We start from the raw sequence: 25,790 nt of genomic DNA, 5'->3' as shown, positions 1-25,790 counted from the left end.
TCGGGACCCAAGGAGGGAGCACACACATGCATGAAGATGCCCTCACTTCCTACCAGGGAGAGGGAGCTCTACCTCCGAAATGGTCCATTTTCGGACAGATTGCACAAGGAAGGGCCTCAGAGCCAGCGGCGCGGGGTCCACGTGGCCCCGGGTCTTCCCTCCAATCCCAGAAGCTGGGGCCCGTCAGCACCGGTTCCCGTTCCAGAACCCCAAGGCTGCGGCCCCGTCACAGCCTCTTCCAGCCTGAGTGCTGGGGGCAGGGAGGAGGAAGGCGGGGGGCGGGCACCGAGCAGGCAGGAAGGGAGCACGGAGAACAGCCCTGCTGCGTCACAGGGGTCACACCTCCGTGCCCAGGCTTCAGGGGGCGGGGGAAGGCCACCCTGCTCACTCCCACCCGTGCTCCCTCGCCACCGCCGAGGGCTCCAGTACACACACACGCGCACGCACACGTGCACACACACTTGCGTGCAGCACGCCGCCCACCCCACACTGATCTCTCCCGCGTGACTTCCTTCCAGAATGTCACAGAGAAACAAAAGGCTTGTGAAACAGACCTGGCCAAGGCGGAGCCAGCCCTGCTGGCCGCACAGGAAGCTCTGGACACTCTGAATAAGGTGAGGACCAGGAAAGAAAGAAACGGGACGGCCCATGGCCGGGGGCGGGGCGGGGGCGAACGCTGTGGGGTCCGGGCACATGGCTGCAGCTTCCCGCGGTCGCCAGGGGGCCTCGGGGTCCGGCATGCAGGGCTACATCCTCTCTCAGCGGCCGCCTGTTGTTTCCAGAACAACCTGACAGAGCTGAAGTCCTTTGGGTCCCCGCCGGACGCCGTGGTCAACGTCACGGCCGCCGTCATGATCCTGACTGCGCCCGGGGGCAAGATCCCCAAGGACAAGAGCTGGAAAGCCGCGAAAATCATGATGGGCAAAGTGGACACCTTCCTGGACTCCCTGAAGAAGTTCGACAAGGAGCACATCCCCGAGGCCTGCCTGAAAGCTTTTAAGTGAGTCCGGGCCGGGCCGCGGCGCCGGCTCCAGCTGGCTGCTGGCTCTGCCGGGAGCGCGGGGCATCCGGGTTCCGCGCGGTCCCCGGGGCCCCTCCGGCCCGTGCCGGCCGGCGGCCTGTTCCCAAGGGCAGCCGGTGCTCACCAGGGCGGGCAGGGGAGCAAAGTGGGACCCCAGAGATGGCAGGCGGCGGCAGCCTAGGGAGCTCCGGCCGCTCCCGAGTCCGGGTGTCCAGGTGAAGCGTGGCCCTAGTTCCCCGGGCACCTCTTCACCCCCCGCATCCCCCACCCGAAGGATCAGGGCGGGCGGCAGCCCCTTCCCCACAGGGTACAGAGGAGCATCCAGCAACCCCACACGCGGCCATTAGGACGCCAGGAGGTGCAGGCCCACGGGCGCACGAGAGAGGCCACCAGGGCCCCCCGAGGCAAGGGCAGGTGTGCACAGGGGCTCGCATGACTCACACACACCCATGCACACACACAGTGCTGTGCATACACACGCGTGCACACACACGTGCCGTGAGTGCCTGCTGGCTCAGGCTCCATGGAGCGTGGTTTCTTCTTTCCATTGCTGTCACCGTGAGCACACCACGTCCAGAGGAACACGGGCGGCCGGTGGGCCGGGCTGCTGCAGGGTGGACACGGGACAAGACCAGACAAAGGTCCCGAGGCCTCCTGCCGAGGGGCCTCCTGGTTGGGTCGGTCTCTGCACAGCTGAAGCGGTACCAAGTGTACACAGTGACTGTCGGGACGGCGTCTAGCTAACCTGGGGGACGACGACAAAGTTGCCCTGCACGGTGGACCCTGCCAGCTCCCGGACAGCCACCCCCATGGGTCCGACACGTGTTGAAAGAGGCAAACCCATTTTAACATCCACCTAAACCACGTGTGAAGCAAACCAGAGGGAGGAGGCGACGGGCCGCACTCCCGGCCCGACTTCAGAACCCTGTTCCGTCCCCGTCTTGAATCACTCGTTACAAGTTCGTTCTGCAGATAGCACGGTTTGCTGGGCTGAACGACGTTGCTGTCGTTTTTTAAAATACTGGTTTCCAGAGGATCAAAAGCGCATCTCTGGGCATGTTTCCTCGGCACGCTGGGGCCGTGGTGCCCGGGGGGAGCAGAGGCAGCACCATGGCGGGGGCGGGGATCTCTGGGACGCGGGCCCCGGGCGCAGGCCAGCCTCTCCGGCTGGGTCATGCTGGGAGACACGCTCAGCCTCTCTGGGCCTGTCACGCCAGAGTGACACAGGGCGGCGAAGCGTGCCGTGGCAGAGTGGGCTCCAGCACTCCCGTTTGGGAAGCTCTGGGGAGAGCACCTGACCCGCGGCCCCGCACAGGAGAACTACCGCTTCCTGTCTACGGGACTCGGGGCAAGTTGCCGAGCCCCTCCGAACCCCGGGGTCCTTGCTTACGGGTGGAATGTCTGGAGAATGGAAACCGGGCTGGCTAGAGAAACGTCTGGAACACAGAGAACAAGGAATGCTGATTTCCCTCCTTGGGCCTCATCCCCCCATACCTCAAATTCTGCTTTTGGGACCAGAATTCTGTGCTTCATTCTTTTCTTCATCTTGAAGATAGCAAACCCCCCCCAAAAAAACCCCAATTCACGGTGCTCCCCTCGTAACTCCTGGCGACCAGCAGACCAGCGCCCGCCGTTCCCTCCGCAGACCCTACCAAGGCAACCCGACCTTCGACCCCGAGTTCATCCGCTCCAAGTCCACGGCAGCCGCGGGGCTGTGCTCCTGGTGCATCAACATCGTCCGCTTCTACGAGGTGTACTGCGACGTGGCCCCCAAGCGGCAGGCCCTGGAGGAGGCCAACGCCGAGCTGGCCGAGGCGCAGGAGAAGCTCTCGCGCATCAAGAACAAGATTGCGGTGAGTGTCCACCCGCCCGCACGGGACAGCCAGCGCCGTGGCCCGGGGCCCACAGAGCAGGGGCCGGTGCAGCCGCCACGGGCTACTGGGCAGCCGTGGGCCCCGCTGCACCTGCTCCCACCGGAACTGGGACGCCCCACGCCGCCCCACGCCTGGGCCTCTCCGTGTTTTTCCAGGAACTCAATGCCAACCTGAGCAACCTCACGTCGGCCTTTGAGAAGGCCACAGCGGAGAAGATCAAGTGCCAGCAGGAGGCCGACGCCACCAACAGGGTGATCTCGCTGGCCAACAGGTAGCTCGCTCCGCCCCGCGGCACCCTGCTGTCTCCTGGGTCCCTCGGAAGGATCGGGCCCACAGAGCAGCCTCTGGAGGAGGAGGATTGGGCCAGGAGCAGGGGACAGCAGTGCCCCCGCCTGCCCAAAGTCATGAGGGCAGACCTGCTATTGGCCAGTGTCTCCACCTCTGGGAGCCGGAAGCCCTCCGTGGTGGGCCCCTGAGCATCCCAGACCCCCGGCTGCACAGAAACCCCCCAACCCAGACTGCCCAGACCTGCCTGGGAGGCGGCGTCCACAGGGGCAGATTCCCCTCGGGCCTGCACTCACCATGCCGTGGTGTTGGTGCGGCCTCTCTGGGCCTCTGCTCTCGCGGCTCTTCGTGTCCGCCAACGCCCGCGGACCCCGGAGCAGTGCTGTCCGGCGGGAATGCAGCTCGAGCCGCACCCATCGGTCGGCATCTTCCCGTTGCCCCCGTAGCGCCGCACAAAGATGAAACCGGCCCTGATGATGTATCTTGCTGAACCCCAGACACGACCCTCTCAACGTGTGATCACTAGAACGATCGCTGAGAGGGCTCGTGCGCATGTCCGCTCTGAGTCCTGCAAATCCCCGTGTGCGTGTAGGGTCACACCTTCCAGGCCTCGGGTGTTGACCAGCCTCGTGTGGACAGCACGGCTTCACAGTTTCTTTCCGTGCGTTTGAAAGTGGCACAGAGCCGCCAGGGGAGGCGGTCATGGGGCCCCAAGTCTTCTGGTCAAACGTTCTCCCACCCGGTGGGCTGGCAACTGCCGACGGGTTACCGTCAGTGCACACGGGGACCCTGGGAGGTCCCCAGGCCGCAGGAGAACGGCCTCCAGCAGGGTGTGGACGTCATCCTGGGTTTGAGGGACTTGACCGTAGCCAAGAAAAGCAAAGCAGTCTTTTGGTCTTTGGGAAGCAAGGGCTCCTTGGGTGACACCAAGGACAGACCTCTGTGGACCCAACCAGGCAACCTGTGTTTTCTACGACCGTCGCAGACGTGATGTCCCGTCTGGGGCCGGGGGCCAGTTCTCAGGCTGGTGGCCCAAACCACATGATGCCTATGCTGCAGGCCCTGATCCACGTGGGGCCAGGGCCCCTCTGGATGCCACGTCGTCCCGTGCCCACTGTGGCCGGACTCCACCTCCACCGAGACCTCCCACTAGCCGAAGCCTGAGCTCGGCGCCATCCCGGCATCAGCTTTAGTGCTCGGGCAAAACGTTCAGATAAGGTCAGCCCAGAGGTGACACCAGCGCAGGTGGCCGGGGCAGGGGAGCTCAGGACCCAGGTGCCCCCAGAAAGCACTTGCTCTGCTTCCCTAAAGCAGTGATTCCCAAAATCTCCCCCAGAGCATTTCCACTGTCGAGGCACGGAGCGAAGGCAGGATTTGCAACGGCAGAGCCCCGCACCGAGGGGTGGAGGTCTTTGGCTGTGGCCCCCACCGTTCCCGTGGCCCCCACTGACCGCGTGCTCGCATTTAGGCTGGTAGGCGGGTTAGCGTCGGAGAACGTGCGCTGGGCTGAGTCGGTGAAGAATTTCAAGAGCCAGGGGGCCGCCCTGTGCGGGGACGTGCTGCTGGTCTCCGCCTTTGTCTCCTACGTGGGCTACTTCACCAAGAAACACCGAAATGAGCTGATGGAGAAGTTCTGGGTCCCTTATATACATCAGTTAAAGGTAAGCGGTTCGGTTACATTCGACAGTTGGGAATTCTGGGGAGGTCCCTGGGAGGGAGGGGGTCCCCCACACGGACGCTCTGGTCACTACGGGTTTAAACCGTGGCCCAGCTTGGCTGAGGCAGACGCCTTTCCCCGCGGGTCCCAAGGCGCTCCGTCAGGGCGGTGGGATGCCGGTCTTCCAGGCCGCGCGGCTTGTCCGTGGTCTAACTCACCACAGTCCCACCGTGTCGCCTGGAGAGCCGTTTCCCGTGGAGCCGTAAGCGAGGCCACATCAGCCACCTGGCCTGAGACCGAGTGCTTCCTCCGGGCAGGTCCCCATCCCCATCACGGAAGGTCTGGACCCCTTGAGCCTGCTGACGGATGACGCAGACGTGGCCACTTGGAACAACCAGGGCCTCCCCAGCGACCGCATGTCCACTGAGAATGCCACGATTCTGTGCAACACGGAGCGCTGGCCCCTCGTCGTGGACGCGCAGCTGCAGGGCATCAAATGGATCAGGAACAAGTACGGCAGCGAGCTGAGAGCCATCCGCCTGGGCCAGAAGAGGTGCGGGCCGGCGGCTGGTGCGGGCAGGCTGGGGGCTCGCAGGCTTGCGCACACACCGGAGGGGTTGGATGTCGGGGGGATCGTTACGCACGGATCCCGGCCCCCAGGCAGGTTGTCCGCTATCTGGTTTTGGGGAACAGAGCCAGCAGGAAAGAATGAGCTGCGGGGCTCCTCTCTACCCCTCCCCCACCCACCTGCTGCCGCTCCGGGAAGGGGACACTCACCCAGGCTCGAGACCCACCTGGCCACCTGCCGACCACAGGGCTTCAGGCAGGCTGTTTTCTCATTTCTCATCTCCAGTGGGACGAATTTCCTCATCACAGGTGGTCACTAAGGTCACGCCATGTGCCTTTCTGGCGGATGAGGGACCTAGGACCAGACACAGGTGTGAAAACAGCTGGGGCTTCGCTCCCGCGGGCCCGCAGGGCAGAGCGGCTGGCCCCTCGGCCACTTGCCTTCCAGTGTCTTCTCGCTCCAAGGGCTGCCTCCTGGGGTGCCCGGCGGGGCCGTCTCTGGGCCCATGTCCTCACCCAGCCCCACGTCTGCCCACAGCTACCTGGACATCATCGAGCAGGCCATTTCCGAAGGGGACATCTTGCTCATCGAGAACATTGGGGAAACCGTGGACCCTGTGTTGGACCCGCTGCTCGGCAGGAACACCATTAAAAAGGGAAAGTGAGTTTCCAGTTCTACTTTCACAGTTCAGCCTGTGTGAACCACGTGACCACGCTCCGTGGCGGCTGTGGCCTCTGCGCAGGGAGGAGGTTCGGGGAACTGCCCTGCCGTCCTGGTAGGCAGCAGGGTCTATGACAAAACGCTGGTCCCCAGAAAGACAGGAAGCTGTGGGACCGCATCCCGGTCAGGAATGGCGACGCCAGCGTCTCATCTGCGTAGCCTGCGGACAGCCATGCTGGATGGTCATGATTTTCCTTCCTAAGATTTTATTTATTTGTTTGAGAGAGAGAAAGAGATACTGACACAGAAAGAGAGACAGAGAGAGAGAGAGAGAGAGTGCACACCAGCAGGGAGGAGAGGGAGAAGCAGGTTCCCCGCTGAATGGGGGGCCCAAAGTGGGACTTGATCACAAGACCCCGGGATCATGACCTGAGCTGAAGGCGCCACCCAGGTGCCCCATTGGTCAAGCTTTTCTTCTTTTTCACATGTTTTACAAACCCTGTGCTTGCAGTACTATGTTTTTTATTCAGGTGAAATCTATCTTCCATAAAAATTAGCCGTTTCACAGTGACTGGCACAGTGGCCCTCGGGGCCCTCGCAGGACTGTGCAGGTCTCACCCCAAGTGGGAGCCCCGTGCTCCCCACGCACCCGCTCCCCACACCCTCCCCAAGCTGCTGGACCCTGGCGCCCACCCACGTGCTCTCACCTCCACAGACCTCCCTGCTCTGGACACGTCCTAAAAGGGAGTCATGTGGTGTGTGCCCTCTCCTGTCTGTCCGCCTTCCCTGGGTGCTGCGGGCTCCGGGCTCACCTGTGCAGTGCGTGGCAGGACCGCGCTGTTCTCACAGCAGAGTCCGCCGGATGGGTGTGCCTCGTTCCGCTTCTCCGTTCACTGCTAGATGCATTCAGCCTGTATAATTTTCTAATATAAAGAAAAATTAAATCAACTTTTAAAAAAAGGGAAATATCCGAGCAGGTCTGAGCCACCGGTAAAAACAGGGCTGTGTGCTGAAGCCCAGAACAGAGGTGGCCGATATCCCAGCCTCTGATGTCCCAGCGTCTGAGAAGAGTTGACGTGAGTGGGGATAGCCAAGGGGTGAAGTTACAGAGGCCCCCGAAAGTGAGCTTGACCAGAAAGAGCAGGAGCAGAGAGAAGGGGTCCCCTCCAGTGGACCAGCAGACCCAGCTTCTGGCCTGGCTGCTCTCCGATCCCCCGGCGAGCTTCCAGAATGTAACAGCATCTTTCTGACGTTCATGACGCTGGGGTGGGGTCCAGGCGGCGTGTTTCCGCACCGGCTCCCAGGGGAGTACGATGGGCAGCGGGAGCTGAGAGCACCCCCAGGAAGATCCGGACGAACCAGCCAGAGAGAGAGCAGGTGTACCCACTAGAGGGTCCTGGCCGTAGGCTAGAGGAAGACTAGAACAAGAAGAGACACGGTCCTTGCCCGGTGACCAGAGGAGGGTTCGTGGTGGCGCGAGGCTGGGGGCACCAGGAGGCTGGTGCTGCTGCTGCCGGTGCCCCCTGACCCGTCCCTCCCCCAACGGCCAGGTTCATCAAGATCGGCGACAAGGAGGTGGAGTACCACCCCAAGTTCCGTCTCATCCTGCACACCAAGTACTTCAACCCCCACTACAAGCCCGAGATGCAAGCCCAGTGCACCCTGATCAACTTCCTGGTCACCAGGGATGGGCTCGAGGACCAGCTCTTGGCCGCGGTGGTGGCCAAAGAGCGCCCAGATCTAGAGCTGCTGAAGGTATGGGCGGGGCCTGATGTCATTCGCCAAAGGGCGGGCCACCGGGGTCCCCACGAGGTTCCCCTGACGAGGCAGCGGCCACCCCGATGCGGCTCCCTGAACGTGCCCCAGCCCATCCCACCGCGGGACGGAAGGAGCCGCTCTTCCCCCGCGACCTCCCAAACCTAACTCCAAATCCAGCAGCCGCTTCTCAGACATAAGAGGCGTCTCTGTGGAGCCTGGACGGCCGTGCGCCGAGCAACCATCCCACGGGCACGGTCTCGGCTGCGGGCCCCTGCGTGCGGCCGCCAGCGCACACGGACTCAGACTGTCCCCGCGCCCTGGCCACGTGGTCGCCGGTGGCCCGCTCCCACGTGTCAGCCTCGCGGTGCTCCTCCCGTCCCGGCTGCTGCCTCGGCTGAGCTGCGCTCCCGGCGCGCTGTCCCTCCCGCAGGCAAACCTCACCAAGTCCCAGAACGAATTCAAGATCGTTCTGAAGGAGTTGGAAGACTCCCTGCTGGCCCGGCTGTCGGCCGCGTCAGGGAACTTCCTGGGGGACACGGCCTTGGTGGAGAACCTGGAGACCACCAAGCACACGGCCAATGAGATCGAGGAGAAGGTGAGAGACCGCCTCCCGGGCCGGCCCCGTGCTCCCCGCAGAGCACACGGAGGGGCCGCAACCGCACTGCCGGTCGGGCCGCTGGGAGGATAAGCCACGCGGCCACCCGTGTCCCCCGACCCCGGGAGCCAGGGCCGGGAGCCAGGGCCGGGAGTAGGGGCTCAGGCCCCGCTCAGGTCCCTCACAGGGGGAGGCCACTGCACACTGGCGCTGTCCGCCCACTCGTCCCACTCAAGCCCCATTTGTTTTAAGGTGAAAGAGGCAAAAACCACAGAGGTTAAAATCAACGAGGCCAGAGAGAACTACCGGCCGGCCGCAGCGAGGGCGTCCCTGCTGTACTTCATCCTGAACGACCTCAACAAGATCAACCCCATCTATCAGTTCTCGCTCAAGGTGCGGCCGCGGCCGGGCTCCGGGGCCAGGGCCCTGGCGTCCACAGAGTGCGGGTGGGCAGCGTGGGGCGGCCTCGTGGTCCAGCTGCGCAAGCCTCCGTGCTCCCCTCCCCAGGCTTTCAACGTGGTGTTCGAGAAGGCCATCCAGAGGACCGCCCCCGCCGAGGAGGTCAGGCAGCGAGTGGTCAATCTCACGGACGAGATCACCTACTCCGTCTACATGTACACGGCCCGCGGGCTCTTCGAACGAGACAAGCTCATCTTCCTGGCCCAGGTGACCTTCCAGGTGCGTCTGGCCTCCCCGCTCCAAGGGGGGTCTGCAGCCCGAGGCAGCGGTGGCGCCCAAGGGCCGGTCCCCAGGGCAGGGATGGCTGCCCTTCCCGTCCCCGCTGCGGGATGTGCTTGGGACTCTGTCTTGTCGATAGGAGCCCCTGAGGGGAGGTCCGTTAAGGAGAATTTTACGAGGAAACACTGTTCTACCACATTCACGTGCCGCCCGCGGAGCAGTCCGCGTCGGAGGTTACCCTCCGTGGATGCCAAGTGCCGTTTCTTAAGGAAACAGAGACACCAAGGAATAAATATTCCTCCGTTCATACGGACCTGCTGGGATGTTTCAGATTTTCGTTCCACTGAATCGATGAAACAGCCCGTCTCACATTTTGTTTAGGGCATCTTGTAAGTACAGTGAGAAACACTAGTTTCCGGAGAGCTTCTAGAAGGCTGCTTTCCATCCGAACTCAAACTGTCCGTCGGGGTCCTGATCGAGGAGGTTTTCTTTCATCTGTGAACCCCTGAATGGCAACCCCTCCGTGAGGTTTCTCCCCACTGAGGGGAGGGCATGAGGCTCTTTCCTCGGTGCTCTCCCTAAATTTCCAAAGAGATTTTTCTTTCCACCAAAAAAAAAAAAGAGAGAGAGAGAGAGAGAGAGCAAGAGAGTGTGCGCGCGCACAGGAGTCTGATGCAGGTGAAAGTCTTTGTTCTGCCGCGTCCGAGAGAAGCCGGGTGGAGCCCTGTGTGTGCGCGGCCCCGGTTCCCCTGCCGTCCATCTGGGACCCGAGACCCAGCCAACTGGATGCCCTGAGAGCTGACGGGCATGGGCAACGAGGAGACCTAGAACATGACCCAGAAAATCCCCCAGAGAGTGTGTGTGCCCCCCAAAACTGACTTATGTAGGTACACTCGCAGCAGTTCTGCTCACACCTGCCACAAGGTGGACGGAGCCCAGGTCTCCATCAAAGGATGAGTGGAGAAGCCAGGTGCGCCTTCTCCGCACCCCTGAGCTTGACTGACCCCCGCTACGGCGTGCACAAACCTCGGCAGAAGCCAGCAGGGAAAGGCGCTTTGGCAGGATCCCCGAGACACGGACTGTGCAGAACAGGCAGACCCAAGCAGACGGGGCCCAGAGCTGGGGCGCCAGCGGCTGGTGGCGGGTCAGGGGGCACTGCTCTGGGGTTCCTTTCAAAAAGATGAAAAAGCTCTGGTTCTAAGTAGCAGTGGTGACTGTACACATGAATTTACTAAAATGTCTTACTTCAATTGGGTTAATATAGTAAACGTCATGTGTATTTTGCCATAATTTAAAATCATGACAACAAACCAAGGCGAATACCAAGTTTTGTCCAGACCCAGGGGCAGGACAGCGCTTCCTCCAGGGGTGAGAACGCCCTGGCGTGTCCTGCGCCCGCACCTATGACCGTGACCGTGACCAAGGAGGTCTGCTGCACTCCTGCCAGGGGCCGCTGGCCACCCCCCACCCGGTTGTGGCCGATGCTGAGCGGCCCCCACGTCCCTTCAGGTCTTGTCCATGAAGAAAGAGCTGAACCCAGTGGAGCTGGATTTCCTCCTGCGGTTCCCTTTCAAGGCCGGGGTCGTGTCGCCGGTGGACTTCCTGCAGCACCAGGGGTGGGGCGGCATCAAGGTTGGTGTTGGGGCTCTCCCTGCTGCGGCGGGTCCCGCTGCTCGCGCTGGGGTGTTTACGAGGCGCTCCCGCCGGCCGGACAACCAGGGACCCGGGGAGGCCGCAGAGGTGGGGCCGAGGTGCAGAGAGGTGCAGAGGGCTCCTGCCAGCCTGCGAGCTGAGCCACGACAGGCCCCAGGGTGGGCCCAGGGCCGCCGAGATACCACTGCTCCCCCCGATCCCGGCAGTCCCAGCGTCCAGGCAGTGCCTCTGACCTAGGCCCAAGCACTCGGGGCCCCCCCGTGTCTCAGGTCAGAAGGCCTAAAGGCGGCGGCCCCTGTGATGGGCGCGGCCCCTGTCCCTCATCCCCAGGAGGGGCGGCGGGGGGCCAGGTACCTACGCTAGACCCTCCGTCCGCGTTCCTGGCCCTCGGGGGCACCGGCCGCTCCCTTTCGGGCCCGGCCAGGCGGCCCACCCTCTCCCCGCGCCGGGGCAGGGGGCACGGGGGGGGAGCTGAGAGGCCACCTGCCCCCAGGCCCTGTCGGAGCTGGAGGAGTTCAAGAACCTGGACAGCGACATCGAGGGGTCGGCCAAACGGTGGAAGAAGCTGGTGGAGTCGGAAGCCCCCGAGAAGGAGCTCTTCCCCAAGGAGTGGAAGAACAAAACGGCCCTGCAGAAGCTGTGCATGGTCAGGTGCATGCGGCCGGACCGCATGACCTACGCCGTCAAGTGAGTGCGGCGCCCCGGGGGCCGGAGGCGGGGGCCCGCAGGGACACACACACACACGCGCGCGTGCACAGGCGCTCCCCGCCCCTCCTCCTCCCACCAGCCTGAGGGACGAGTGAGGGGAGACAGGGCGACGCCCCAACCCTGAGCCAACACTGTCTTCCAAGTGTGGGCGTCACTGACTCTGAGGCCACACAGGGTCCCTCGGGACGCAGCGGGGAGCAGGTGAGGATTGCGTCGCTGTCATCCGGGACCCGCACGCCCTCAGCGGCTCCATTTAAAGTCAACTCTCGGGCCAGCTTAGGCTCATTTGCAGGGAGAATTGTTCTAATTTTATGAATAATTTCTTCGCCCCTGGAGCCCCCGCACAACTGGAAAATTAATCACCGTGGCCCTTCGTCCCCGTCCTGTTCACTCTCCACTTGGGCCTGTCATTTCCACAGAAGGACTCCAGAAACAGCGACCTCACACAACACTGCGCCGGTCCCCACGGGTGACATCTGAGATGTCCCATCTACCCTCTCCGGGAGTGGGGAGGGTTTCCCTCCTCCTGACCCTAGGCTGACCCGGGAGCACGGAGATGCCACAGGAAGGGGACGGAGATGCCACAGGGAGGAGGACGAAGCCGACAAGGAGTCAAGCCCAGCACCGTTCTTGGGCACAACACAGTGTCTTTGTCTTTTCGTGGTCCTTGCTGCCCCAAAGCGATGCCCCGAGAGACGCCTGCGCCCCGAACAGAACTCCCTTCTGACAAAGCAGAGACCCAGCCCGCACCCAGCTGTTCACAAAGCACGTCTGTTTGGTTCCGTTTGGGGGTGGGGGGCACGGGCAGGACGGCAGGAAGGGGAGGGAGACGAGAAGCCCCGCTGCGGGGGCCAGCCGTGCCGGAAGGAGTTTGGACGAAGTTCGGGAAAGGTCGAGGGGAAGGACACTGGCCGTCACAGCAGGGACATCGGCCAAGGAGCGGAGCGCGGTCCGGTGTCCAGGCCCACGGCGCGTGGTGGCGCGTCACCCGGGTTCACACGTGCGGCGGCCCTGGATGGAGGGAAGCACCTCAGGCCTTCGCGCGCTTCGCTGGGGCCGGGGCGACCCCAAGCCCCGCTCGGTGACATGTCTGTAGTGTCTGGGAAAGCAGAGTTACCTGATTCCGTGTGGGCCGTGGAGCTTCAGAGCAAGGAGACTCAAGTCCTCGGTGAATAACGCAACGGCCCCGGCCACGAGAGGCGGAGTGTGCGCCCCGCACCAAAGCCTCAGCTGGCCCGCGCCCCCGGCGCCCGATTGGCCTGGGGCGGGGAGGCGGGGGGCCGGCAAACTGCCTTTCCCCTCAAAAGTGCAGCTTCTGTGGCGCAGACGGCCTGGGGCTCCTGGGGAGCGGCTGGGAGCTGGCCCCAGCTCTCCTCTGCCAAGGACTCGGTGCCCGGAGTGGCAGAGCCCGCAGAAACCAGGAGCACGCTGGTCGCCATCAGCCCCCCCGCAGAGAAGGACCCCGGGGCCCGGCAGCATCAGCAGCAACGGGGACCTGGCGGCAGTCCTGTCTAGGGCAGGACTTGGGACACTGCAGAAGTCCGTCCCGGATGCTAGCCTCCACGTTCCGCGTCGATCCCCAAGGCCGGAACCGGGCACGGCTGGGGAGGGACTCGGGAGGAGCACCCCCGACTCCCCGCCTGGGGCCCGCGTCGGCTCGGGGAGCTGCACAGAAGCCAGCGGAGGCCAGAGCGGGGGGCGAGTCCTGATAAGGGGCTCCCTAGGAAGTCCTGCTGCCCCGCGGTCCCCACGGAGTCGGAGGGTGTGGGGCGGCCCCTCGGGGAGCCCTTCCCCTCCCACTGTTCTGTCAAAGACTGACTTGCTGCTTTTAAAGACACCGAACCTTAGTGAATCTTAGTATGTCGGCGCCCGGAATGACTCAGAATGTGGGAAGCCGGCCCTCTGTGACGGAGAGGTGGAGAGGGCTCTGCCGGTCGCACCACACACGCTTCCCCTAAGAGGGGGCCCCAACTGACCCCGGACTTGTAAGGGTCAAGAAAGTAAGTCTGGGGCTTGGAACACAGAGCTGCTTCTGTAAAGACAGATTTTTCATCTAAATTCCTGTGATTTTTCTGATGAACCATGTTTTGCGGTCCTTGAACTCACCAAGATGGCTGCAAACGTGAGCCTCCTTCCTCCTCGAAACCCCCAGTCGGGGGAGAGCACCAGGGTGGGCGAGCACCATCTGTTCGGCTCCTTCCTGCAGCCCTTCCTGGACAGCAGACGGAGTGTGTGGGAGATGAAATCGCCGAACCCGTCCCCTTCCCCGGAGTACAGCGGGCTCGGAGGCCCCGGGGCCACCTGCTGCTGGGGCGCGCTCACCTGAGATGCCCTGGGCTGTGGCCGCACTGAGGCGTGTGGTCCTGGGAGCCTCTGAACACGGGGCCGCAGGAGACCACCTCTCACTCGCTGGCACGCGGGCCACTCCAGGGAACCGCGCGTTGCGAGGCCCGCCAGGGACAGAGGTGGGGAGGCACCTGTTCCCCCGCCACACACCCCCCCAAAGAGGAAAGCCCCTGAAAAGACAGCCTGCAGGCCCGAGACCTTGCTCTGCTTAAGAAAGTCCACCAAAGGGCGCCCGGCTTGCTCAGTCGGAGGAGCAGGGACTCTTGATCTCCGGGTCGTGAGTTCAAGCCCCATGCTGGGTGTAGAGATTGCTAAAAATAAAATCTTTAAGGGGCGCGGCTGGTTCATCGTCCAACTCCTGATTTCAGCTCAAGTCAAGTCTCGGGGTCACGAGATCGAGCCCCGTGTCGGGCTCCACACTCAGCGCTGAGTCTGCTTGAGGTTCTCCCTCTCTCCCCCACTGCGTCTGCCCCGCTCGTGGGCTCTCTATCTAAAGAAATCTTTTTAAAAATAGTAAAAAATAAAATAAAATCCTTAAAGAGATCAGAGAAAAGAAAGCCCACCAGGAAAAGGGCCCCTCCGCCGGGGGTCCCAGCCCACCCCCGCCCTCGCCGGCGGCTCTGACCCGGCGCGTCTCCCTCAGGGACTTCGTGGAGGAGAAGATGGGCAGCAGGTTCGTGGAGGGCCGGAGCGTCGAGTTCTCCAAGTCCTACGAGGAGAGCAGCCCCTCTGCGCCGATCTTCTTCATCCTTTCCCCGGGTGTGGACCCCCTCAAAGACGTGGAAACCCTGGGTAAGTGTAGCCGGCCAGGGGGGCCTCAGAGCGGGGCGGCCCCGTCAGCCAGCGCCCGGGAATGCGTGTCAGAGCCGCCGCGAGGCGCCCCTGCGCCCCCGCGAGGAAACACAGAAACGGACGAGCCTGGGAGGGAGACGCAGCCACGAGCGGGCCGTGAGGTCCTTGGCAGGGGACACACACGGGCGCCACGGGCCCCTGCGACCCCACGGCAGGTGTGCGCCCCGAGAATGAAAACCGGTATTGAAGTGCGCGCGCTGTAGGGCTGTTCGCCCCCAAGGGCAAAAAGGCAGGCAAAAGCCACCCCGTCCGTCAACTGCCAAGTGGCTGACCCCAGCACGGCGAAGCCACACGTGGGACAGAACTGAGCCATCAAACTTGCAGACGCCCCTTGGAAACGCTGTGCCGAGAGGAACCCCAGCCGGACGCCCGGGCCCCTGGTTCCAGGCTTCCGTGTATCAGACGCGTCCGGAACAGGCAGATCCACGGAGACACAGAGCAGCTGAGCGGCTGCCGGGGCCGGGGCAGAGCGCGCGGGAACCTGCCACAGGGCCGCACAACACGGCAAAGGCATTAAATGCCACTGAACCGTGCGCTTGAACCTGGGTCTGAAACGGGCCAGTCTGAGGTTCTGTGTGTTTTACCACAACACCACACGGAAGGGGGAGGGCTGGGATTCCCGGCCACCTCCGTCCGCCGCCCACATGCCTCCTGTTCGCCCTCCTTCAGGGAAGAAGCTGGGGTTTACCATAGACAACGGGAAGCTGCACAACGTGTCCCTGGGGCAGGGACAGGAGGTGGTGGCCGAGGACGCTCTGGACATGGCTGCAGAGATGGGACACTGGGTCATCCTGCAGGTACGGGGACCCCGGTGGCTCTCGCACCACGTCCCCTGTGCCCGGTCCGCGGGGTGGCGGGCCGCGGTGGTGCGCGTACGTGGGCTTTAGCCCAGAGCTTCCCTACAGAGGCGTCTCTTATAAAGCCCAAACTCCAGAGGGGACAAAAGCGCCCCCATCCTCCTCCTCATGTGGGGGAAGTGCTAGGGGCCCAGGACGTGTTCTGCCCACCTTTTGGGTAACCCCTAGCCCGACCCCAGCTCGGCCCTTTCCTGGACCCCAGCGAGCACCTACAGGCCTCCCCAGCCTGCACAGCGGAGCCGACCTCGGTCCGCATGGCCTAGCCTGGTCCTGCATGGAGACCCCCAGTTTCATGCCATTCCTCCTACCCAAACCCCAGAGCAGGGGTGGGGGCCATGTCACGTCGGCCTGACGCCAGGGACGCTGGGGATGCTGGGGAGGCCGGGGAGGACTCGTCGGGAGGTGGGAGGTCTTGAATTCACCGAGCACGAGCACAGACGCCCCGGCCTCAGCAGCTCAGCTGAAGTTGGCCGGCGCGCCTGGGGCCCGGGGAAGGGTGGGCCGTGGCCACCGCTCGAGGGACGGGTGGGAGGGCCGCGAGGGCGCTAAGGCCCGGTCCTGGTCACAGAACATCCACCTCGTGGCGCGGTGGCTGAGCGCGCTGGACAAGAAGCTGGAGCGCTACAGCACCGGCAGCCACGACGACTACCGCGTGTTCATCAGCGCCGAGCCCGCCCCCAGCCCCGAGTCCCACATCATCCCCCAGGGCATCCTGGAAAACGCCATCAAGATCACCAACGAGCCGCCCACAGGCATGTACGCCAACCTGCACAAGGCTTTGGACCTCTTCACCCAGGTGAGGCGGCTTCCCCTCCGGAGCGTGCGCCCCGCAGACAGAGAGGCAGCGGTGGCCTGGGCGGCCAGGGCACGCGCTCTGAACCCCGAGGACGCCCTACGCTGGTTCTCGCCGTGCGGGCCACCCCCAGCAGGCGCACACCCACACCTCCCGCCACAACATCAATGTATTCCTGGAAGACTGAGTCAAATGCACACATTGCAAAATGCAGTCAAGTTACAGCTTTAAAAAAAAAACCAGAAATGCGTATTGTAACCCGTTTCACTGCCTGCGAGTCAGCACAGCTCAACGTAGAGCAGGTGCTGGGTTTGCCGGAGCCCCTCAGAAGGGGCCCAGCCCCGAAGGCGGTGTGCGGGGCTCGGGTGCTTCCCAGGAGACAATCCCCAGCACGGGCCCCCACCCTGCTTCAGTGGGACCGCTCCCGTGGCCCCGCCCTCCGCCCTCCCCCCCGCAGCCCTGCCCCCTTCTGCAAGCCCCTAGCATTTTCCTTCACCTCTTGGCACCTGATCTTCCGTTCTGCTCCAAAACCTTCTGGACGCCCACACTTAGCTCCCAAGCGGAGTCTAAAACCTTTCCAAGGCCGTCGCCCCTGCCGCCTGGGGGCACCTACACATACGCACTCGCAGAGCACATTATGCGGAGGGCGCACAGCTCACCGCGGTGCCCAATACCGTTCGTGCACACCGCGAGGAGGGCTGACCGCTGCCAACGGATGGTACTTCTTGCTAAAGAAGTCCTGACGTGTCCTGCGCCTGCGAGTATCTTATTTGAAAGGAGCCTAATTTGACGCGTAGTCAATACTTAAGTGGTAGAACTGAATTTCTGAAGGAAGTAAAGACGAGAAAGCGTGCTCTCTCCTCCAGCCCCATGGGCCGGGCCTCGCACGGCTGGTCCCCCCGCCCCCACCGCCCCTCCCGCCCCCAGTGAGGCAGCCGGCAGAGGCAGGACTCGGGTCCTCTCCTGCAGGACACCCTGGAGATGTGCACCAAGGAGATCGAGTTCAAGTGCATCCTCTTCTCCCTGTGCTACTTCCACGCCGTGGTGGCCGAGAGGCGCAAGTTTGGGGCCCAGGGCTGGAACAGGTCGTACCCCTTCAACAACGGGGACCTCACCATCTCCATCAACGTGCTCTACAACTACCTGGAGGCCAACACCAAGGTGAGGGTGTGCCTGGTGCCCCACGGGGTTCTCCGTGCCCCGTCCGCCCCGTCCACTGTCCAGGGCTCAGGTGTAGGACGCATCCCGCAGCGTCATAAGCCGAACAAAACCTGAAAACAAGAAGTCCCGAGACTCCACCCAGAAAGGAGCCAGGAGGACTGTCGCCCTGTCCCTGGCCTCTAGCCCTGCGACACTTGTCAGCCGTCTGGCAATTCTTTGCCTTGCTAGCACACTCCATGGGGGCAGGCATCTCTGAGGGGGCAGGGACGAGGAGGGGCCTCCCTGGCGCGCGGTCAGTGTCTGCGACAGAACCCAGGTGCAGACAGGAAACCAAAACAGTGTCCCTGGAGCGCACGGGCGCCGCTCTGATTTTCCTGACGATAGAGACACGTGCGAAGTGCTCTGCAGATGGTCTCCGAGGACGGAGAAGCCGCAGTCGGAGAAGGGCCTTGCCCGGTCCCCCTCGCAGTCTGACTCTACAGCACGGCCGTGGGGCCCCCAGGGGAGGCACCTGCGCACCCCAGGAACCTCGGCTCCTCCTCACTCGGCCCCCAATCAGCAGTGATGGAACGGTGGCACGGCAGCGGTGACACCTGGCGGGGCAGGCAGGGCAGGAGGACCAGCAGCAGGACCAGGCAGCGCCCCTCCCGACGGCCCAGCGGCACGGTGGCGAATGGCGCTGGGGTCCAGGGCCCCAGGCTTGAAGCCCAGCTCTGCTTCTCACTCGCTGAGACCTCCCAGGCACCAGGGCTCAAGCTCTGGGGGCTGGGTGAGAAAAGTGCCCCGCCGGGTGCAGGGGTGCTGGCCTCGGGACACCTGCCTGTTTCCCACTCTGCTGTGAAAAACTCAAGATGTGAGCGGAGGTGAGGGAGGCCAGGGCCAGGGCGGGACAGCGAGCACAGCCTTGCCTGTCCCTCCCCGTGGGCGGCCCAAGAAAGTCTGACAACCTCCGACGACGACCACCACCGCTCCCCTGGCCCCGACGGCGCAGGAGGTGGGCCTCCCCGCACTGCCATCACCGACGTCTGAGCCCAGCGCGTGGCGCACTGGCTTGGTTCCTAGCGAAACTGATGCCTGGAGAAGACAGGAGGGCAGAGGGGGCCAGCAGACAGCTCTCCCGGGGAAGGGGGCTGGTCTCCACCAGCAGCTGGGGGGATGGAGGGCTGGGTCACTTCGCGTGGAGCTGAGCTGAGCACTGGCAGCTGCCTTCCAGCTCTTGGCAAGAAGCAGATGCCAGGGGGCAGCCGTGAGGGAGCGGTTTGGTTAGAGACGTTTCTTGGGGAGATTCACGTGGAGGAACAGTGCTCAAGTTTTTTTAAGACGTTTATTCGGACACTTGCCCCGGTATATACATACATACAGACAGACAGACACACACACACAGCCAAGGCGGGGAGGAGGTGGCACACCCTAAGCTTCGGTGACCTCCAGACAGGAGGAAATGACAGGAACGCGCGTCTTGCCAAGCAGTGACTTGGGCGCACCAGGCCCGTGGTGGCGTGACCCCTCCTCTGTCTGCGCCACAGCCGCAACCACGTTAAGTGACAAAAGGACACGGTCCCGAGCGTTGGTCAAGAGCACAGACCGACCCACGCGGGCTCTCGGGGGGGATGCCGGGTGCCCTGTCTCTGACGAGCGCTCCGGGGCTCCTCCAGCAAGAGCGGGAACACGGGTGGTGTCCACCCCTGCTCGTTAGTGCCACAGCCCCGCTCCGCAGGGAAGGGCGTCCCTGGGAGGCAGCCCCGGGGCCGGAGGGGCCTGAGAAAGCGAACTGTCCTTGAAGCAACAAGTAAAGCGCAGAAACGCAGAAACGCAGAAACGCAGCCCCGCGCACCCCGAGTAGCCAGGCGGAAGACGATCTTCAAGTCGCAAAATGACAATTCAGAGAATACTAACATTCCGAGTGAAACTCACGACCCCGAATCGGGCAACTGAGTTCACAAGTTCTTTACTCCATCAGCCGGGTCAGGAGGCCGTCCGCCTGCGCCAAAACGCGCGACACCCGCAGCCGCCGGCAAAAGCGCGGAGCAGACGAGCGCACGGGACAGCTTATCGTTCATCGTTTTCATGCTGACCGTCTGCCGGAACAATCTCACTTCCGTGGCCGTTCGCAAACCTGGAATTACGTACGTGCTTGCCGTCTGCAGCTTCCGAGACGCTCCGGCCGGGTGTGCCGTGCTGGCACCTGGCAGCCAGAGCTCACCCCCAGGGCTTCGTGGATGAGGCGGCGGGGAGCAGCGGTCCGGGCTGAGCGTGAGGTCACGTCTAGAGCGCACCACGGGGCCCGCAGCTATACGGAGCCGCTGGGAACTCGGAGCCAGGCAAGCTCCGCAGGACGGGAAGGGAGGCCACCGATGGAGACATCGTGAAGGTGTGACCGATGGGCCCTGTGGCCAAAAGAAAGGGTGCCTGAGCGCCGACCCCCGTCACCGCGGAGGGGAACCACTCTGGGCAGGTGGCCAGCGCACACAGTCACGAGTGCCCACGTGCTTCCAAGCGGGGGAGACACCAGAGGCCCATGCGAGGGAGTGAATGGGGCCTGCAGGGTTAGCCTGCGGAGCTGGACGTCCCAGCACATGGCCGGCGGTCATGGTCAGGGCAGAGGCCAGGCCACAGGCGGAGGGGAGCAGCAGGGCAGCCCTCACCAAAGGAGCCAAAGGCAGGAGACGGCCAAGGAGAGGCTGGCCGCCGAGTCAGACACCGGACAACGGGGATGGAAGGCAAGCCTGGACCTGGTGACCCTGCAGAGCGGCGGGCCAGGAGGCAGCTGGGGTGACCGGAGAAGCCGGGCCATGCCCGAACGGCTAACTGCCAAGTCTTACAGACCCCGAAGGGGCGGGGCGCTTCTAACCGCTTCCGTCCTTCCTAAGGTGCCCTGGGATGATCTCCGCTACCTGTTTGGAGAAATCATGTACGGCGGCCACATCACGGACGACTGGGACCGGCGGCTGTGCAGGACGTACCTGGCAGAGTACGTGCGGGCGGAGATGCTGGAGGGTGAGGTCCTGCTGGCGCCAGGCTTCCAGATCCCCCCCAACCTGGATTACAAGGTGAGGGAGTGGTGATGCCGTCCCGGCCGGCTCCGGGGCCAGCCTGGTGTCGCAAACGGGGTATCCGTGGTTGAGCTTCGAGAAGCCAGGCAATGAAAACGAGAGCCAGTTCGAAACAGCCTCGGGGCGGGGGCGGGGGGCACGTGGAGATGGTTCATGTGACTAGGGGGGCCGGGGGGCAGCCAGAAAGGGGGTTAGAGAACCAGGCAGTTTTGTGCAGAGGGCAAGGCGTGTGCAGAACCCTGGGTCAGAAATGCTTGACGGGCGGCGGACACAGGTTCTGGCTAGCACAGCCTCGGCAGCCTGCCCACCCCCACCCCTTCTCAGGGTTACCACGAGTACATCGATGAGAACCTGCCCCCCGAGAGTCCCTACCTGTACGGCCTGCACCCCAACGCAGAGATCGGCTTCTTGACAGTCACGTCAGAGAAGCTGTTCCGCACCGTCCTGGAAATGCAGCCCAAAGAGACCGACTCCGGGGCAGGCACTGGAGTCTCTCGAGAGGAGAAGGCAGGAGGCTTAACGGGCAGGGCCCAGAACCTGGGGTCGAAACATGCACCCCCAGAAACCGGGGTGGAGCTGCGAGCTGGCTAACAGGCCCGGGGTGCTGCCCAAGAGCCGTCCCCCCAACCCCGGGCCTGCCTCCCTGCAGCCTCTAACTTGGCCCAGCTGGTGTGCAAGCAGCAAGCGGGGGGCTCCCACCCAGACCGAACAGAACAGCCCCTCCCCACGAGCTCAGAAGACCCCAGGGCTCATCCCACTAACACTCAAAGAAACAGAAGAACTTCAGGCGGCCTAAGAGCTCTTAACCGGCTCTCGCCTGTGTGGGTCGCCTCTGCCGCCCCGTGGGCAGTTACCACCTTTACGCTGCTCGGTAACTTCTGGACCAGCTCCGTCAGCAGCCAGCAGAGTACGGGGCTAACCAGTAACAGCCCGGGAAGACCCTCAGTGCTGTGAGGCCCCACGGCCCTTTCTTGGCCTCACGACTTCTGGCGGCCGAGCTGTACACAGCCCCGCGTGCGCCCCTCCTGGAGAGGGTGTGACCAGCAGGCTCCCACAGAAGCCCCCTGGGAGACCTGCGGGTCACCATCCTATGGGTGGCAGCTGATCTGACCCGGGGTTGGGTTGAGGGGGGAGCCTGTGCACTGGGGAGCATCTGCAGGAACCAGGCTAGGGCGCCCTGCAGCTCCCAGGGGGACGGTCCCACGGCCTTGACGGCAGGACCAGAATATTCAGTCCGTTGGTGGAGATTCCCTCCTCTGGTCAGACGAGCAGCTGCACCTCCGTGACCCTGACCCTTAGGCAACTGCGCCGCCCTTGGCTCCGGGAGCCCTCGCTGCGAACCGTCGGGGCATGCTCTCTGATGTGGACATCGGGCGGGGGCTGGCAGGCACCGGCAGGCACCGGCAGGGACGGGCTTGTCGGGGACTGACTTCCAGGTGAAGGCCATCCTGGAGGAGATCCTGGAGAGGGTCCCGGAGATGTTCAACATGGCTGAGATCATGGCGAAGGCGACCGAGAGGACTCCCTACGTGGTGGTGGCCTTCCAGGAATGCGAGAGAATGAACATCCTCACCAACGAGATGCGGCGCTCACTGAAGGAGCTGAGCCTGGGGCTGAAGGTGACACGGGACAGCCAGGACCCAGGGACTGGACACAGGAGGCGGGCGGGCCACTGCCGGGCCCTGCGGGACATGGGGCCCCGGGGCCTGGGTGTTGGCGCGGCACTGCTCCCTCTGGGTACCCTGGTCTGGAGCTGCGGGCCCGCCAGGCTGGGGGGCGCACATCTTCCCGGGACTCGTGGCACGGACAGGGTGCGAGAAACAAGATGTGGGACCTGCCAGGGCCGCGCACCGCCAGCGTCCCACCCATGTGTCTCTCAGGGGGAACTGACCATCACGACCGACATGGAAGACCTGTCCACAGCGCTGTTCTATGACACCGTGCCCGACCCGTGGGTGGCCCGGGCCTACCCCTCCATGATGGGCCTGGCGGCCTGGTACGCCGACCTACTGCTCCGCATCAGGGTGAGGACCCTCTCTCCGGGCGTCCCAGCAGACCCCCACCCCCGGGCCAGCAGAACATGGGCTATGAAGGGGGAGCGTGTCCCCGCCGATGGCCTAGAGGCCCCCACCGGCCTGGCCTTTGTCAGAGTAGGGCCGGAAGGGCTCGGCCCGCGCCACACAGACGCCCACGATGCAGGCGCCTCCCACAGAAGGGAGGGGACAGCGGCCTGACAGCCCTCTCCGCCAGAGCCCACAGCCCCTGCGGCACCCATCAGGGGAGCCGCCTCGTCAAAGCCCCCTTTGGGACCCCACATTGTCTTCGAATGTGAAGCCCCTCTCCAGACCCTCCTCTTCCCGTTCCCTCATGTGAAAGGGAGCCGGCGGGCACCGGGCTCGGCTCAAACACGTTTCCGCCAGGAGCTCGAGGCCTGGACGACGGACTTCGCCCTGCCCACCACCGTGTGGCTGGCCGGCTTCTTCAACCCCCAGTCCTTCCTCACGGCCATCATGCAGTCCATGGCCAGGAAGAACGAGTGGCCGCTGGACAAGATGTGTCTGTCTGTGGAAGTGACCAAGAAGAACCGGGAGGACATGACGGCACCGCCCCGAGAGGGCTCCTACGTGTACGGGCTCTTCATGGAAGGTAACCGGACTGCCGGTCTGAGGAAGCGCTGGGCTGGAGGATAGAGACCGGCAGGGAGGGGCAGGTGGCGGAGGCAGGCCAGAGGGTGTGTCAGCTCGAGGCCTGACGCTGGTGGAGACGGCACAACCCCGAGCGGGCTCAGACGGCATCGGGGGACCAGACCTGCCTCAGAGGGCACCGGCCTGGCTCTGTTGGGCCGGAAACAGCAGGCGCGTCCTCAGGAGTGAGCACCTGTTTTAGAGTGGTGAGGAGCACGGCCCTCCAAGGAGGGCCCGGGGGCAGGGAGCCCGGGCAGGTGGACTTCTGGGGGTGCCAGCGTTCCCACCGCAGTCCCACCTCCGCGGGGCCGGGCCGAGCAGCAGCACGGAGGGCACCGGCCGCCCCCACCAGCCCGTCCTGAGCCGGCGGGGGCCACGGGGCTGCTAGGCAGCCTGGTCCCTTAGACCTGTCGGGCTGAATGCCAGCTTTTCCACCACAAACTGTCCCACTCAGCGACTGATGCCACCCCCTTACCTGTGGGGTGTCAGGGCTTAGCCAGCAAGGGCTCAGGGCTCCCCGGTCCCCACATCAGAGACAAGCACGACAGAGGCCACTCTCCATGTTTATTTTGGAATGACAGACAGGAAACACAAACACCATTAACAGGCTGAGTAGAAATGATAGCAGTCTGGTTAAAGGCAAATCAAAGTTGTGCGTGCACTAGGATCGGTGCCTGCACGTGCACACGCAGACGGGGCGATGTGCATGTGGCCTCCCGGGACTTCCAGCTGGAGCCACCACTTGCTGCCACTGAGGCTGACAAGGCTGACCGACAGGTTCCGAAAACACCACATACGTAAACAGGTGGCCCCGAGAGCTTGAGGTGGTGCCGTCCCTCAGAGGCACGTGGCGGGGTCCCCGCAGTCCCCAAGGGCCCAACACTCTGCCGGGTTCTGTGCTCACAGCCACACCTCCGGCCGTGCCCGCACTAGTCCAGCCCCTCGTGCCCCGAGCACCCCAGCTCGCTGCCGGCATGCCATGCAGCACCCAGGCACGGCCTCGCGGGCCACCCTGAGCTCACGGTGCTGTCCTGCAGGAGCTCGCTGGGACACCCAGACCGGAGTCATCGCCGAAGCCAGGCTGAAGGAGCTGACGCCCGCCATGCCCGTCATCTTCATCAAGGCCGTTCCTGTGGATCGCACGGACACGAAGAACATGTATGAGTGTCCCGTGTACAAAACACGCATCCGCGGCCCCACCTACGTCTGGACCTTTAACCTCAAGACCAAAGAGAAGGCGGCCAAGTGGATCCTGGCGGCCGTGGCCCTGCTCTTACAGGTCTAGTGTAGCTGGTGCCCTGGGTCCCCAGGCTGGGTCTGAGCCCCAACTTCAAGCTGACAATTAGAAACTCAGCCTCGTAACTGTTACTTACTTTTACAGGATTTAATAGTTGCTATTTGTTCTAAGCGACCCCGGCACCTTAGAAGCATGTCAAGATGGGCGGGCCAGAAAGGGGGGGGGGGCACAGAAGAGGGGGGCCGGGCCAGATTAAAACAGTGACATCACTAAGTTGTGCTTGTCTGATTCACTGGCGCTGGGAGCCCCCTGTTCCCACCGTTGAGGCAAGCCCCCCAGGAGTCCTGCGGCCCAGAGGTAAGGCACGCGTCCCCGTGCCCATTAGCCGCTCAGAGGTGTGGACGCAGCAGCCACGGCCTCTGGCCTGATGGGCCACGCGAGCGCCCCGCCAGCGTGGGGCCAGAGCATTCCACGCCGACGGGAACCGCCACCTCCACACAGTCCCCAGAGGTGCCGTTCCCTTCTCCCGAGGACCGAGACCCTTTCTTGACTCAGACAAAGCCTCCTCCCTCCTGGGTCCCGGGCGCTGAGACAGGCCAGTCCAGACGTGACTTGGCCCCGTCCACCACCCACTTCCCGAGCATGTGCACAGAACACCGTGAACTCGGTTCCCGGGACCACCTTAAAGTGCGTCCTCGGAGGTTACAGGCTCGTCATGTCCGCAGTAACTCCCAGAGGCCGTGAGTCCCTTTCCAGGAGGCACAGTGCCTGCCTCTCCTCTCACCCCCGCAGTCCCCACATCCCGGGGGTCCCCCACCACACCCCGACTGCGGCCGGGATTGCTGAGGTGCAGACAGAGCCAGCAGCAGAGAGCCACCGCTCAGCAGCCGGGGGTCCTGAATTTCCCGGGGGACACGTGCTGCGGCGGGTGCAGGAACGCCGACAACCCCACCCTCTGCACCATCCCCCAGCCAATCTGTTCCAGGCCCCGGAACCTGTCCAGGGAGACAGGACTACGGAAAACCACTGGCCCAAGGAGAAGCGCCCCAAGCACTTGACCTACTGCACCCGGGGGCCGGTGCGTGCTGGTCCTGGGGCTGCCTTGGGATGACCTGGCTGACGCCTCGGGCGCTGACTTTGTGGCCATTCCAGCCAAGCAAGCGGGCTGCCATTCGGGGCTGGCCGGGCCAGCAGCATACAGACAAGAGCAGGGGAGGGATGAGCCAGCACGCCAGGGGCGCAGGGAAGGCAGCTGGCATCCCTGAACATCCCTGATGTTCTCAGGCTCTCGTGCAGGGCAAAGGGGGCCCTCCAGGAACACCTGGCCTCAGGCTAAGTTCAATCTGATCC

General features: G+C 63.8%; 2 protein-coding genes across 7 annotated transcripts in view; one reads left to right on the top strand and one right to left on the bottom strand.

Annotated features, from left to right (window-relative positions):
• Positions 1-24,711, top strand: part of DNAH17 (dynein axonemal heavy chain 17) — a gene marked incomplete at its 5' end in the record, with an annotated part of 91,969 nt that extends 67,258 nt beyond the window's left edge. The window contains 23 exons of one of the 2 annotated variants that reach the window (XM_080826459.1): positions 519-614; positions 783-1,000; positions 2,667-2,874; positions 3,051-3,166; positions 4,649-4,841; positions 5,155-5,390; positions 5,943-6,065; positions 7,616-7,820; positions 8,254-8,418; positions 8,671-8,811; positions 8,926-9,096; positions 10,606-10,728; positions 11,243-11,436; positions 14,447-14,595; positions 15,325-15,452; positions 16,063-16,308; positions 17,275-17,466; positions 20,337-20,516; positions 20,844-21,026; positions 21,956-22,138; positions 22,400-22,543; positions 22,940-23,165; positions 24,241-24,711. In XM_080826459.1, coding sequence (XP_080682585.1) covers positions 519-614; positions 783-1,000; positions 2,667-2,874; positions 3,051-3,166; positions 4,649-4,841; positions 5,155-5,390; positions 5,943-6,065; positions 7,616-7,820; positions 8,254-8,418; positions 8,671-8,811; positions 8,926-9,096; positions 10,606-10,728; positions 11,243-11,436; positions 14,447-14,595; positions 15,325-15,452; positions 16,063-16,308; positions 17,275-17,466; positions 20,337-20,516; positions 20,844-21,026; positions 21,956-22,138; positions 22,400-22,543; positions 22,940-23,165; positions 24,241-24,488 — 4,068 coding nt within the window. In that variant the 3' untranslated portion in view covers positions 24,489-24,711. The remainder of the gene's footprint in view (positions 1-518; positions 615-782; positions 1,001-2,666; positions 2,875-3,050; positions 3,167-4,648; positions 4,842-5,154; positions 5,391-5,942; positions 6,066-7,615; positions 7,821-8,253; positions 8,419-8,670; positions 8,812-8,925; positions 9,097-10,605; positions 10,729-11,242; positions 11,437-14,446; positions 14,596-15,324; positions 15,453-16,062; positions 16,309-17,274; positions 17,467-20,336; positions 20,517-20,843; positions 21,027-21,955; positions 22,139-22,399; positions 22,544-22,939; positions 23,166-24,240) is intronic. The other variant, XM_080826458.1, reaches the window with a different exon arrangement.
• PGS1 (phosphatidylglycerophosphate synthase 1) overlaps positions 23,747-25,790 on the bottom strand; it is a 32,242-nt gene continuing 30,198 nt past the window's right edge. For 4 of the 5 annotated variants that reach the window (XR_013968172.1, XM_080826463.1, XM_080826464.1 and 1 more), the window contains one exon: positions 23,755-24,333. The gene's annotated coding sequence lies outside the window, so the exon portion shown is untranslated. Of the gene's footprint in view, positions 24,334-25,790 lie in introns of all 5 variants that reach the window. The other variant, XR_013968171.1, reaches the window with a different exon arrangement.

The sequence above is a fragment of the Martes martes genome (assembly GCF_963455335.1).
Source record: "Martes martes genome assembly, chromosome: 16".
Lineage (NCBI taxonomy): Eukaryota > Metazoa > Chordata > Mammalia > Carnivora > Mustelidae > Martes > Martes martes.
Note: the sequence above shows the minus strand (reverse complement) of the source record. Positions and strands in the feature narration are given on the sequence as shown.